This window comes from Macaca mulatta, chromosome 1 (assembly GCF_049350105.2).
Source record: "Macaca mulatta isolate MMU2019108-1 chromosome 1, T2T-MMU8v2.0, whole genome shotgun sequence".
Classification (NCBI taxonomy): Eukaryota; Metazoa; Chordata; class Mammalia; order Primates; family Cercopithecidae; genus Macaca; species Macaca mulatta.
In genome coordinates, this window is record NC_133406.1 from 104096722 (window position 1) to 104111074 (window position 14353).

General features: G+C 38.6%; 1 protein-coding gene across 11 annotated transcripts in view; it reads right to left on the reverse strand.

The window, feature by feature from the left end:
* Window positions 1–1633: 1633 nt before the first annotated feature.
* The window catches only part of DDR2 (discoidin domain receptor tyrosine kinase 2), a 160725-nt gene continuing 148005 nt past the window's right edge, over window positions 1634–14353 (reverse strand). For all 11 annotated transcript variants that reach the window (XM_077939448.1, XM_015114088.3, XM_077939434.1 and 8 more), the window contains 6 exons: window positions 13739–13962; window positions 12390–12517; window positions 10135–10326; window positions 9607–9841; window positions 7276–7425; window positions 1634–5891 (listed from right to left, as the gene is read on the reverse strand). In XM_077939448.1, the coding sequence (XP_077795574.1) occupies window positions 5757–5891; window positions 7276–7425; window positions 9607–9841; window positions 10135–10326; window positions 12390–12517; window positions 13739–13962 (1064 nt within the window). In that variant the 3' untranslated portion in view covers window positions 1634–5756. The remainder of the gene's footprint in view (window positions 5892–7275; window positions 7426–9606; window positions 9842–10134; window positions 10327–12389; window positions 12518–13738; window positions 13963–14353) is intronic.

Genomic DNA, 14353 nt, shown 5'->3' on the forward strand with positions numbered 1-14353 from the left:
AACTAGATAGCTTGTTTCAAATAGACTGGGTATAAGGCCAGAGTCTGATCTCTCCCTTTGAATTGGTGTCCTGTGGAGAACTACCTTTCATTGCTGTCTAAATGCCTCAAAAAATTAAGCAGCTCTATAGATCAATTTCTCCATCAAAAAGTATACAGAGAATGCACTTCACCAGGTACGAGTCTGAATATTTTTTTCTCTTTCCTCATTTTGAAAATAAACTCTCCATGTTACAGCAAAAAAATTCTCCCTATATTCACTCTAGTTAACTGGATGACAAGTTTTTGTTTCCATCTTAAATTCATTCAAAAAAACAACATTCAGCAAATATTTATCAAGTGCTCACAATGACCTAGGAACTTAATAAGACACACATTGTTATAAAATTGTGACCCCTTAAATAGGGGACTTAAAAATGTCAATCGTAAAACTCAAAACTGTAATCCACAAAACTGGAGTTTCAACTTCTCCACAGGTTGCTGCTGTGTTTGCAATTAATTTGGTTTAATGTGGTTGTTATTCCATTTAATGACAGCTATTTAGGCAAATAAAACCTCTCTACCACTCTGAAAATAGTATTTTATCAAACATTAGGAGTCTATACCATTGCATTCTCTTCTCTCCACAAGCTATTCCCAGTGCCATTAACTAAGTGCCAACTAACTCTTGACTGAAATACTGGTTTACTCTAAACTCCTCATTTTGTCCCCAGTACTAATCCTACTCACTGTAGAAGCTTCAGGAAATATCTAGAATATCCTGCTATACCTGGTTTTCTAGGCAACAAGCTATGAGCAGTTCTTACTGTCTTTTGTGTTGCCTAATATTTCTAAGTTTGTCTTGGATTGTTTCAGATGCCAAACAGCCTAACTAATCAGAAAATTTAGAAGCAACGTAGGCAGGGTATTGCTCATGATAAAGGAACACATTAATGTGTTATAGTCTCTCTAATACTGTAGAATTTTATCCAGATAGTGTCTTTCCTGTTGTATCCAAGCAAGGCCAGATTACAAATCAGCAAGAATTAAAAGTATCCAGCAACTAAATGAATATGTGTGGAAAAACTGGTGAAATTGAAAAAAGGTCTGTGGTTTAGTTAATAGCATTATGCCAATGTTAATTTTCTGGTTCTGAAAATGGACTAAGTGAAATGTTATAAATGGGGAAAACTGGATCTAGGGTAAGGCCACTTTACTATTTTTGTAACATCTTGTGAGCTTTAAGTTCTTTCAAAATAACAAGTTTTTTTAAAGGAGACACCAACTCAACAATTCTTCACTGCTCTTTGGCACAAGTAATGCAGCTAATTGTAGCAGAAAACTCAAAATGCCAGAAATTAAATCACCATTAACCACTCCAGTCTCTTTCCCTCTAAGTTCAGTTCTTGACAACTTATTACCAAGTGAAAAAAACATTAATCTGTTTTTATTAAAATGTTACATTTCTATTAAGAAGATTTTCCCAGCAAAAATAAGGATCTGCATCTTCCTGGAGATGCAGAAACATTAGGGACCTACCTACCATATGCACTGCCAGAGGACAGAAGTCTTACTGAAAGGGAAAGATTAGGATAGCAAATTCCAGGTCTATAAATTCAACTTACAATCAAAGACTTAGTAGCCATATATTGCAATTTTCTTTTCTTTCCTTCTTTTCTTTCTTTCTTTCTTTCTTTCTTTCTTTCTTTCTTTCTTTCTTTCTTTCTTTCTTTCTTTCTGTAGTTTTGGGCAAAACATTCACTGTTCTGTTTTAGTATACTTCCTTGGAACATCTTCATCTCTTTCTGTCTTGCAGACACTCCTCTTCTTCTATTCTCCTTTACTCAAAACATATGGTTTAGACCCACATCATGGCTTTGTTGTGGGAAGCCTGGATGGGACTAGAAAAACACATGTTTCCAACATGGTGCATATCTGTTTGTGCAGATATCAGATAAGATTTAATCTTGTCTAACTTATGCGTATTGTTTTGATGTTTGCCTGTGGTTATTCTGGGCACAGCAATGGTGGGCATTATTGAAAATGAACTTTTTTGACAGAGGAAAGATAATAGAACATGAAGATTTATGAACTACCATAAGCTCCCCATCTCTGGGTCTTCATTTCCAAAGCAGCACTTGGGAAACCAAGCCCCGTTCAGGCAAATAGTTGATTACTTCTCACCAGCACTTGAAATGGTCCAGAATACACCAGATGCTCAAACTACCTTCCTCACACACTTCTGAAATGAAAAGGTCATTCCCTGATGATTGCTATATCTTTTCCAAAAGGAACTTCCCCTTTTTTAAAATTCTGAAAAATTCCTTTCCATTTCATACATTGAACCTGACTTCATTTCTTAATAAATATTTTTATCATCTCTATCATCCAGAATTTCTTCTTTCTCCATTCATATTTATCTTTTACTTCAAGATACTTACTTTCCTATTCCCTTTCAAAACTCCTTCTTGTTTCAAAATGGATTCCCAATGGCTCCAGCTACTCCTGTTTCTACTTGCTCAACTTGATCTTTCCCTGTGTCTTTCCTGTGCACTCTCCGTTGCCCCTTTTTTGTAGCCTCCTTTCTAGCCCTGACCTTCCCCCCATTCAGTCATATGCACATTCGCGTATCCTTTTTTTTTTCACCCCACTTGCATACAATCCTCTTCTTTATACAGTCTTAATATACTTGCAAGTGATCTTTCCACAACATTAAAATCACATTTTGCTCCTCAGGCACCGCTTTGCACTTTAGATCTTATCTGGTCACATATGTGTCTGGAAAGCACATCAAGTTTTAGATAGACCTAACTATCAGCACATTAGCCAGCAAGAACATAAATTTAGATCTGGCAATCCCAAAACACAATCTGCACACAAAATAATTCACATATATCATGAAGAAGATAACTTACTGCAAACGTAATAAGGCCCCACAGTCTCTGATCATTTTTTTCGATCTCCTTCTCCAAATAAGTCCTAGCTTTGTTCCTCTAATTCAAATTTGAACTACTTACTATGTAGTTCATATATGAACTACTTAGTATGAATTCTACACACTAGGCCCTCACCATGTATTCTGTTGGGTTGCTTGGATGTGTGCTACTAAACTCTAAAGGCATGACTAAGCTAGAAACTAAACCTGTGTCTGTAATACAAAGGTCTCAGTGCCAGAAGTTGAAGCCTTCCTCATCCCAGAAAAGGATACAGATATGTATTACATGATAATATATATTGAGCAGCCATCTGAAACAGATTACTTCTATGACTCAAGGCTGGGAAAACTCAGACACTGTAAGTTCATTTTAAATATGATTTTAAAAAAATATGGAAACATAGAATAACCCAGTGAACTGGGGCAGAATCATAAAAAAGAATAAGTGAAGAGATTTTAGGCAAAGGAAGATAAAATAATATTATTTTCTCTTGCTCCATAAGAAGTCATGGCATGGTCTGGATGTAGCCCTACCAGAGGCATGTGGATAAAGAAGAATAGGCTGCAGGTCCTGAGTTCAAGTCCCTTTAATTCTAATGAAGCTTAGAATACTTATTTTGAAAGCGGAGTGTGGCAGGTCCCAAGGTATCTAGCCCTGCACATATCAAATATGCTAATGTATTTGGAAACACCTGGTAAACCTAAGGCACAATACAAATGGCATGTGTTACTATACTACCATTACAGTGATTTCTTCCATGATCTCTTTTGCTGGTTACAATTTTCAGAGCAAGAAATGACCAGATTACTAAATCCATCAGTTATAGATTCAATTATCCAGTTAGTACTGGACGTATCAGAACCAGCAGGGACCTCAAAACTATTTAATCTAATTTCCTCATCCTATAAATAAGAAAACAAAATGCAGAAAGACCAAGTGATTTAGCCAAGAGGACACACTTAGTGTGAAGCAGAAAGAGGGTTAAAGCTCCCAAATCAATGTTCTCTTGACTTTCAAACCAATGATTTCTCCAAAGTTAGTCCTGGGATAGACTAAAGCCCAAAGGCATAGGACAACTACGGGGAAAGGACATTTGCTAGGATCAGAATATGACCTGAAAAATGGATCCTGTGGACTTGGGATTTATGCTTATGCTGTGGCCTGGAGCAATGCTGAAGTCTGAATGGGGAAATACACATGTTCCTGAGAAACTGTTGTAGAAGGTAAACTGGTGAGGGCAACAGAGGCAGACCCAAGGGGTCAAGGCCATTCCTTCTCAGCTTGGGAAGCTGATTTGTAATGTCTTCATGTTTCTCCTCAATGGAAATTAAGAGTTCCTTTTTCTAGCTTCCCACTAAATCTGAAGATTTGTGGAGTGTGAAAGCTCAGAATCTGCTCTGAGCAGATTCCTTCTTGACAGTGGCTCTGTTTCCATGAATTCTGAAGCCACAGCTTTGAGATTTCTTTTCTGCGGGTCACACCATCTCAGAGGCAAGAGCGTGTATACTCAGCAGTAGCAATAGATGCTCATCCTGTGCCTCTCTAGAATCAAGGACTCTCGGAGTTAGAAAGACATTAAACATTGTCTTACACCACCATCTACTTTGTGTTTCAAAACCTCCATTTTCTTTGACAAGAGACTCCCCACCTCTGGTAGCAGCCCATTTATCCTTGTATGTTCTGAGTGCTTTGTTTTCCCCAATAAGGAATGGAAATCAGTCTCCCTGTAACTTCTCCACATTAGTCCTAGGACAACTTTTTTTGGGGACACTCAGAACAGACCTATTCCCTCTTGGACAAGGCCAGTAGGTATTTATGCCTGAGAAATTCAGCCCCAAGCCCAAAGATCCTACAGAGGCTTCATCCTTGAAAACGCTAGAAGATTTGGACAAGATGAACTCAAGAGTCTACTATCAAGATATCAAAACATCAGCCTTTACTGATTAAAAACTCAGATTCTCACTAAAACACACACATGAAAATATCTGAACAAGACAAAGAAAACAACCCTCTTACAAAATCACAAATAAATGGTGGATACCATGTCTGTTATGTGTCCTCCATTGACCTCCTTTCCTATGTCCATTATCTATTCATGAATCCTTCCATCCACGAGGTACTTTTTTTCTGTAAATGACAATCCCCCTTCATACACTCTTGCAGCAAACATTCTTTCCTATCTATATCCCCAGTTGTTTCATATATGAACTTCAACCCTGACCCCTGTCTATGAATGAGCAGAACACCCATTTCAAGAAATTGGGGGGTTTCAAGAATATATCATTCAGTTTGACAGGAGAGAGAAATGCAAACAGTGAGACATGTCCAGAGGCCAAATTAGAAAACCACCTGTGATTAGTTGCTGAATTCTGAGTCCTCAGATTCTCCACATCTATCAAGTGTTTTCCCTAAATTTAATCTCATGTTTCCCAAGACATTAGTATTCTTCAAGTTTTTCTTTCCGAAGATTCTTTTAGAGTGACATGGAAAAGTATTGTAGAATCTGCACATTTATAAGCACAAGCATAGTTAACCTTTATAAATTATCTGAATTTTCTAGCCTTTGTTATCCAACATTTTGGTATATCAAGTAAGATTTTCTTTTACTAGATTGTATCTGCCCTAGGCTTTTTTTTTTTAAGTTCTTTAATGTAAAAAAAAAAAAAATGTATATATGAGTCAGGAGTAGGGAGTGGGGGTGACCAGGAACAGACAGCAAAGCAAACAAGCCTCTGTCTCTCAGGTTCATTAAATGACCAGATGGAGTGGCATAGGCGTGGGTGAGTGGTAGGTCTTGTAGAGAGGACCTGAGCCGTAGGAATGTGGCCAGGCACTGACAGCATCACTCGTCGCCTTGTTGAAGGAGCAGAAGGTGGATTTCTTGGAATGAGGGACGGTTCTTCGTATCTCTTCTCCAGCAGCTAAGCATCAGCTTATACACAGAGTCAGGACAAATGGCTGGTTGAGGGAGGTAAGTCTTTGGGAAAAAAATAAAGGAAAACAAAAGTGAAAGAGACAGAGAATATTACAAAGAAGGGGAAAGGGAAGTATATTTGCATCATGGTTTGATTTGCCCCCTGCCCACTTTCTTGAACTTGATAACTGAAATGGGTGTGGTATCCATTTTTCCTATTCATGAAAGTTTTGAATCATATCAGCCCTTTTCTAAGCTATTCCCTTTGTCTTCTGGAGTTCTCTGGAGCAGAAATTTTTGATGGGCCATTATGTGGTCCCTACTTTCATGCAAAAGATGAAACAACCAAAAAGAGACCAAATCTTCCATTTATGACCAACCCATATTGAAGTCCATCTTGGCTGAGCCAATCATGGCAGAGGCAGAAAACAACATTTTTCTTTGGCCCACTCACTTATCTCACGTACTTGGGAGTAAATTTGCCCTTTACTGTGGTAAGAAGGCAAATTGCCTCATAACCAAGATAGCTAATTTAGACTCCCTGCTGCCAAAATATTTACAGAGTATAAAGAGACAATTAAAATCTGAGACCCCTCTCTTATTTTTAATATGCATAATGTATTATCTCTTGTCAATCCCTTATCTATCTTTGACTTACTTGGATCTATTCAAGCCACAGAAGATCCACTTTTTATTGTCTGCAAGATCCTTCCCCAGCTATTATCCTTTTCCTGGTAAAGATGCCATAATCCAAGGGTATGCTGTTGCCAGGCCCCTTTGGGGAGGTGCAGTGCTGTAGTGACTGGCAAGCTTTAAATTCCATACGTCACAGGAATTTTTAATCTAAGTCACCCAAAAAAAAGTTTGGAGTATCTTGGCTAGGAATTGAGACTCCTGGGGAGCTTGGGAAACTATCTTTCCCTGAGTCTTGAGATGTCACAATACTCTTGGATTGTCCAAGAGATGCCTTCCAAGAGCAACAAGTTCAGGATATATCTGCCCATTTTCGGACATCCAAGTCTAGAAGCATTGCTAGATAGTCAAAACCAACCCCAATTCTTATACTAAGCTATATTTTAATGAATGCTAATACATCCCCTTTACACTTATATTTATTGACCCAGAAGAAAACCACATGATCTAGATCAAGAAATAGATAAAACATGAGAGACAGGACTGTATTTCCTGCTACCTTTGAGTTGGGGAGAAACCTGACATGACCCTTTATGCCCTCCAAGAGTCAATGAGTTGACACATAGATAAAGCAGAGTGTATGGATGCCTGGGGAGGATACTGGTCTTTCACATCATTTGGATAGTTAGTGACAAAGACTATCATCCACATAGTCTGTCTTCCATCTCAGCCCACTCCTGCTAAGTCAGGACTTTCCATTCTCCATCCTTCAAGGTACACAGGTCCACATCCATTCATCCCCAACAGTTCTTACCTGCCTCCCTTGGTCTCGGAAGAATTCTCCAGTATTCTCAATAACCTGTTCATCTGACAGCTGGGAATAGGGCTGTTCCTGGCAAAAGGTGAAAGTCTCCCACAAAGTAACCCCAAAGGCCCACACATCACTTGCCGTAGTGAACTTGCCCTATTCAAGTAAAGAAAAGAATGGGAAATCAGAATAACCTGTGCACAACAATACCTGGTTAAATTTCATAATCTGGAGCTATACCCCTTCCCCTACCACAGACAAGGAATTCTGAAAATGCCAAGATGTGCATGGAGTATTTAGAAACAGCCCATTCTCTCATTCTCATGATCTCACCTTGGTTTTGTTTCTTTGTGATCCAAGAGCTGAAAAAAATGCAGCCATAAGCTATCTGACTCTGCAACTGAGTGTTAGGTCAACCTTTCAACTCTAGGGTAGCCTTGGGAAAATGCTCCTGAGAAAGGCAAAATCTGAATGGGAAGTCAATGGTTTTTATGTTAGAGATAGAGGACTCTAGTTTAAGTGCCTGCAGTGAATCCAGGACTCTCATTTACCAGTTCAGTTATCATCACAGTGTTGAAAGATAGACTTTAACAAGTGACAGCAATGAGATTCAGGTGTAAATAGCATGCATTGACTACTCACATTTTCTACTCAATACAGACAACAACATTGTGAAGTTGATGATATTATTTATTTTTTAATTTTTTTCTTCTTTGAGAAATGGGGTCTTATTATGTTGCCTAGCCTGGAGTGCAATGGCCAGTCACATGTTTGATCTCACTACTGATGAATACGGGAGTTTTGACCTCCTCTGTTTCTGATCTGGGTTGGCTCATCCCTCTTTAGGCAACCTGGCGGTCCACTGCTCCTAGGGGTGACCATATTAATGCCAAACTCGGTGAGGACACCCAATAGGTATAGCGCAGCGCAGCCCAGATTTTCATCCTCCTGTCTCAGCCTCCTGAGTAGCTGGGACTACAGGTACACACCACCATGCCAGTTATCCTTATTTTTTAGATCAGAAAAATGAAACAGGAGCGGCTTCCCAGATTCTCCTGGTTAATAAGGCCATTAGTAGTGGAAAAACCGGACTTGAACCAAGGTCCTCTGAATGTCAGTCTAATATATTGTTTTCAACACCACATAATACCTTTAGGGAGAGTAATGCCTAACTATCCCATTAGAAATGGGTAAAATATAGCAATTCACATACATAGGTGAAAAAGATCTTTATAAGGATTTATGTAAACTGGTGTACATCACAGTATCATTCATAATAGCAGGAAATTGGAAAGTACTTAAATATCAAATTATAGAGGCATTATTAAGTTATAGGATATATCTACACAATGGAACATTATGCAGATAATAAAATGTTAAGTTAAAAATAGAGATAGAGAATTGTATGGCATAGTGTCATCCCAATTATGTAATATAAATTACATGTACGTACATATGTATATAAATGCATGCATAGAAAAAAATTGCATGCATAGAAACAACATATGTATAGAAAAAAGTCCTCAAAGAAAATATACCAAAGCATTGATAGTGGCTATCTTGGTGAGTGGAAGGGAATAACTATACATTTTTTATTTCAAAATTAATTTATAAATCCTATAAGAATATCAGCAGGAAATAAGCAGATTAATCACAAATGAACAAAACCAAATTGGTCTCAGACTTTTTTGTACAATGTTACACAAGAAAAAAGGTAAAATAACATGTACATGGCATTGTAGGAAGTAAAAGTCTAATGAGTCTATAAATCAGCTGAGTGGTTGTAAAATCAACAATAAAAAGTCTCAGGTATGCATGGACAGAAAATACACCTCTAAGAGAGATATTACTCACTTATGGTATGGAATATCAAGAATCGAATAAAAATTAAACAGCAAAGAATGATGAACTTAAAAAGAACATCTTGAAAAGTACTGAAATACAATTATAGGAATTAGTCTATATAATTATGAGAACCATGCTTATGAAACTAATGGAGAAGAAAATATTTTGTATAGGTAACATTTCTTTAAATGATAAGGTTTTTAATACTTTAAGTTAAGAACAATCACTAGGTAGAAATAATAAAGAGAAACAAAGATAATAAATCTCTTATACTTTTTAACTTCTCTCCCTAAATTAAGTGTGTTAATTTTTTAGCAGAAATAGGCAAGCATTAAATAATAAGAGTTAGTACACAAAGAAAATAATTTCAAATCAGAGAAAATATTAGTCTATTGAGTTTGCCTTCTGCTGTCTCAGGTTTGTCTCCACGTGTCATGCGTGCCAGCCCACAAGCCAGTTGTTAGACAGGGCTTTAAAATGCTGAGAACTCACCAGCAAGATACTTTCCCAAGACATCCAGCGGATAGGGAGCACTGCCCGGCCCTGGATCCGGTAATAGTCACCACTGTACAGGTTCCTGCTCATTCCAAAGTCAGCTATCTTGATTGTGTAGTTCTTACCCACTAAGCAATTTCGTGTGGCCAGATCTCGGTGAACGAAATTAAGAGAGGAAAGGTACTTCATGCCAGAGGCAATTTGGGTAGCCATAAACTTCAGATTGGTGTAACTGAGGAAATAGACAAGAAGACAGAAGGTAGCCTATGGAAACAGGAAGATGTGAAAGGTACACATTCTAAAATTTGTATCAACAAACTAGGGTTGAAAGCTCAACATTCTTTTTCTACTCTTGATGAATCCCTTGCATTCCCCCAAAGGGCAGCTGCTCCATTATTCCCTGCACACTAACTTCCCTCACCATCCCAGAACAGTGATACACTTTAAGGCTCACTGCTCCCTACTTTCAGATCCCAGGTTGCTCTCATCACCACAGGGAGAAGACGGAAGACCTGGCTTGTTTACCTGACAGTGGGTACATTGCTGGAGGAAGAATTAGGGGGCTCATGGCGAGAAAGAAACTGATTGAGATCTCCATTCTCCATGTATTCAGTGATCATGCAGAGAGGGTCATCAGTGATACACACAGCTAATAGATGGATGATGTTTGGGTCCTTGAGCCGAGACATGATCTTTATCTCCTTAAGAAAATCATTCCTTGGGAGGATACAGACATAGATACAATCAGAAGTTGCCAGAGTCAGAATCAAGAGGGAGAAGAATGCACACCAAGGTCTATTCCTAGACATTATACCAAATCTTGTTTCACTTTGGATAACTTTTGAGAGGACAGAGAAATTGACACCTGGATCTGTCTCATTCTATTCCTCCTGAAATATCATGAACCCTTATTCAATTGTAATGTTTTTGAGAACGAGATCCATGATCTATTCACATTTCTATCCCTCACATCTAACAAAATCCCTGCCACACAGAAAGTGATTAATATTTGCTGAATCAAAAATAGGCTGCTAAAAACCACTCTACAAAGTAAAATGTTTCACTGAAAATCGTATCTTAAGTGCACGAGGATATTTACCTTTTTTTTTTTTTTTTTTTTTTTTAAGCCATGGAGTCACTATATTACTAAAGTGAAGAAACTTTGTATGATGTGAACAACCATACTTTGGCTTACCTGATTACTCTTTATTTTCTCATACTGACTTTTCTTAATGCAGTATGAACCGTCAGTCAGTTGCAACATGTATTTAGTAGCCTGTCCAAAACAGAGCTCTTTAAAGGCTGTGGTAGTCATGTCAAAAGAAGTATTCATTTGACCAAGACTAATAATTGTTTGAGTACATGGCGGCAGACATCCTTGGGTCATAAAGTAGCAAGATTTTGTTAGTGAGGCCTCTAGCCCACATTCCCAAAACTATTGGAGCAGATGAGTTATAAGCCCTCCAAGAGTTTTCTAGGAATCCTAGACTGGAAGTCATACTATGTCAATATAAACCACTGGAATCAATGCAGTCCTGATGCAACACCTCCCCTCTTTCATTCCCCCTTCCGTCTCAAACCAGGGGTTTTCATGGCTTGGGAGGGTTCACAGGCCATCCATCACTGCTAAGGACACAGGTGGAGGAATGGCAAACTTCACCAATCGGAACAATGGAGAAAGGCTTTGTCATATCCTATGTCCTGTGGTTTTGTTTTGTTTTGTTTCCCCTCATGCCACTTTCTCCAGTCGTGTGCTAAGATTAATATAAGAAATACTTAATCTCTCTATGAGACCCAGAGAATGTCACTTTTTATTCTTAACAGTATCTTAAAGTTTGAAATTATCAGTTAAATTTCTAAAGCCTCCAGTTTCATTTCCTCACCTTTCTCTCTTCTTTATCTTACATCCTGTCCATTGCAAGACTTTTAATGAAGTCTATCACTATTCTTGGAATTTATGATAATTTGGAAAATAAGAATAATAAACTTTTTTTTCACTTATGAATATCAGTGAGACAAATCAAGACAACATGAATAGGAAAAATGTATAGGTTATCCAGGTATGGAGATTTCTCTGGGACACATACAACCAGCTTTCAACCAGCTTGTCTCTCTGGGTGAGGATAAACTCACCATTATTGTAATGGAAAGGCTGTCAGACAATGGAGTGTGGCTGGAAACTGCAATTTATGTAGAAAAAGATCCAAGAGATTATTAGCCAGTTTGGAAAACTGCTAGAGAACCGTGGATCCTTTTGCTTTGAGGTTCATAGATAATTTTCCAAATAGAGGTAGCTTCTCATTTTGAGGGTTGCTGGAGATAGAAGAAAAGGAGCATAAAAGAGAAAAAAGGGATGAGAAAATAAATAGAAATGTGAAAAAAGGAGACTGGAAGAGGCTTAGCAAGAAAGTCATGTGTGATTGTGAAGACTTTGTCAAGAGGAGGTAATGACATGCAGGAGTATGTCTGCATGTAAAGACCAAAGAAGTACACATCTAGACAGTTGTATATGTTGGGAAGTACAGTGCTTGTGCACAGGGGGTTAGGAAGTAAATATGTGGCAAGTACAATGGAAAATGTGCCTTTGTGTTTGAAAGAGGTGGAGAAAGAGATGAGGACTGCTGACCCCATCAAAGTAAGAAAAAGGATAACAGTGGAAATGGGAGGCAGCTCACTGACCTCCCCATCTCAAAAGAAAAAATTGCTCAGAAGTATCCAGGAGTATTCCTGGTCCTAAAGATGAAATACATAAAGGAAAATTCAAAATGTAGACCACAGACCTGGCATTCTTGTTGGCATCTGCTCGGAGCATTTTCACAGCCACCAGGACAGGCTGGTTGGCACTGACATCTAGGGCAAAATCTTTGTCTTTGAATTTTTCCATTCCCTCCACTTCACAGAGATGAACCTAGACAAAAGTCATCTAGTCTCAGCATCATCATTTCTCCTGAAGATGTCTCAGTACTCTTGCTGGGCATTTCCTGGAGATAAACTAACTCTTACAACTCAGGCAAAATGATCAAAAGACCAATAAGAAGATATGTGCAACATATCTATGATTCAAATAACTGATAAGATTAAAAACAATGGTAAAGTACCCAGCTAATATGCTACTTTCCTGCCTTAGAAATACACATTGATTGGAACATTAAGTGAATGAATGAATCAGTAACAATATTATATTACAGCATAGCCCAATATAAAATGTCTTTTATTACAAATGCTTGAACTTTGGTTCATGAGTCACTGGATCATGTAAAAAAAAGGCAGTTTCCTTAGCATAGGGTTTAGCATTATAAGCAACTCCTGTGTGTTAGCAACAGTATAACAGATACGGGTTTTCAACCCAGGGGACATAGTGAGTACATGTCACACCATGAACAGATAACATGGGCCCCTCCACTTCTTGCAACACCAGACCTATCCAAGGAGAGAACATGAGATCCACACTGAAAACCAATAAGACATCTTAGGAAACCAAGTGTTTTATTTGGAGTTTAGATGGCAGTGGTGAAGAGTTCCTATTACAATTCAAAACATTGCTTTGAGCTCCCAGAAGGTTCATGTGACTGATGCAAGAGTGAAAAGTTTAATAATGCATGCATCACTCTGAGGGCAAATGAAAAGAGTACTCCTCCTTATCTTGGTTGGTGATTCACTCCCTAGTGGCTGATTCTGGGACCAAAGGCAGGGGCGAGGTTGTTTTTGACCATTTTACATATAACTCTCATTAAAGGGGAAAAAAACAAAGTGGCTGTTGAGAAGCAGAATGTTCCTGGACAGTTCATAAAAGATGATCACATCTTGTGGATCCCACCCTGCATAATCTATTGTAAACATTTTTGAAAATATTGAATGTGTTTCAAGATATCTGAAGTCTAGTGACTTGCCTGCCTTAAAAACTCCTGTATAGAAATCAGAAGTCCCAGGAACTCCACAGCTATTTGACAAAGATGAGGTTGATCCAATACTAGAATCCAGAGGACAACGCAAGGAGAGACAAGTGGAAGAGACACTCTGTTGTGAATCCACCTCTGGAAGGGACTGTTTGTTCTACTGACCATTTTTATCCAACCACCTCCTTCGAGCTCTAAGGGACTTGGAGGCCCCACTCAAAGAATCAACTCACCTCCCCAAACTGTCCTTCTCCCAGCTTCTCTTTGAAAGTTAAGAGTTTCCTGGGGAACTCCTCCACAGCCACATCTTTTCCTGAGAGCAGGTCCATGGTGACGGCAGGCACTGAGTATGTGTTGCCTCCTGTCACTCCCTGGAGGTTCACTATGTCAGCCTCTGCATAGTGGGGCACCCCCTCAGGGCCACTGGGCTGGACTGGCTTCACAACACCGCTGCAGCCTGGGAAAACAAGGGCAACGAGCCTCATTCCATGGAGCGTCTTTGGAGATCTCTTCAGGAAGGAACTCTGAGAGGAGGGCTAAAACATGCCCCTGTGAAAGCCTAACCTGCTTCATGACATTCTTACTTGGAAAATGATTTTGCTTCCTCTAAAGATTTTCTTGTGGCCTTCAGAATGTAGAACACAATTTTATTTCTCATTCTTTTCCTCATAATACATGACCATTTACAAATTCTGTGGCTAAACTTGTGGAATTGTGTGGTGAAGCTATAGGAAGGCTCATGGTATATTAGGGTGGGAATATTAAAGGTTGAAGGTTTAATAATGTATTTCCTTAATTTTAAGACACTGTTATTGACTTAAAAACTGATTTTAGGTATAAAAAACTTT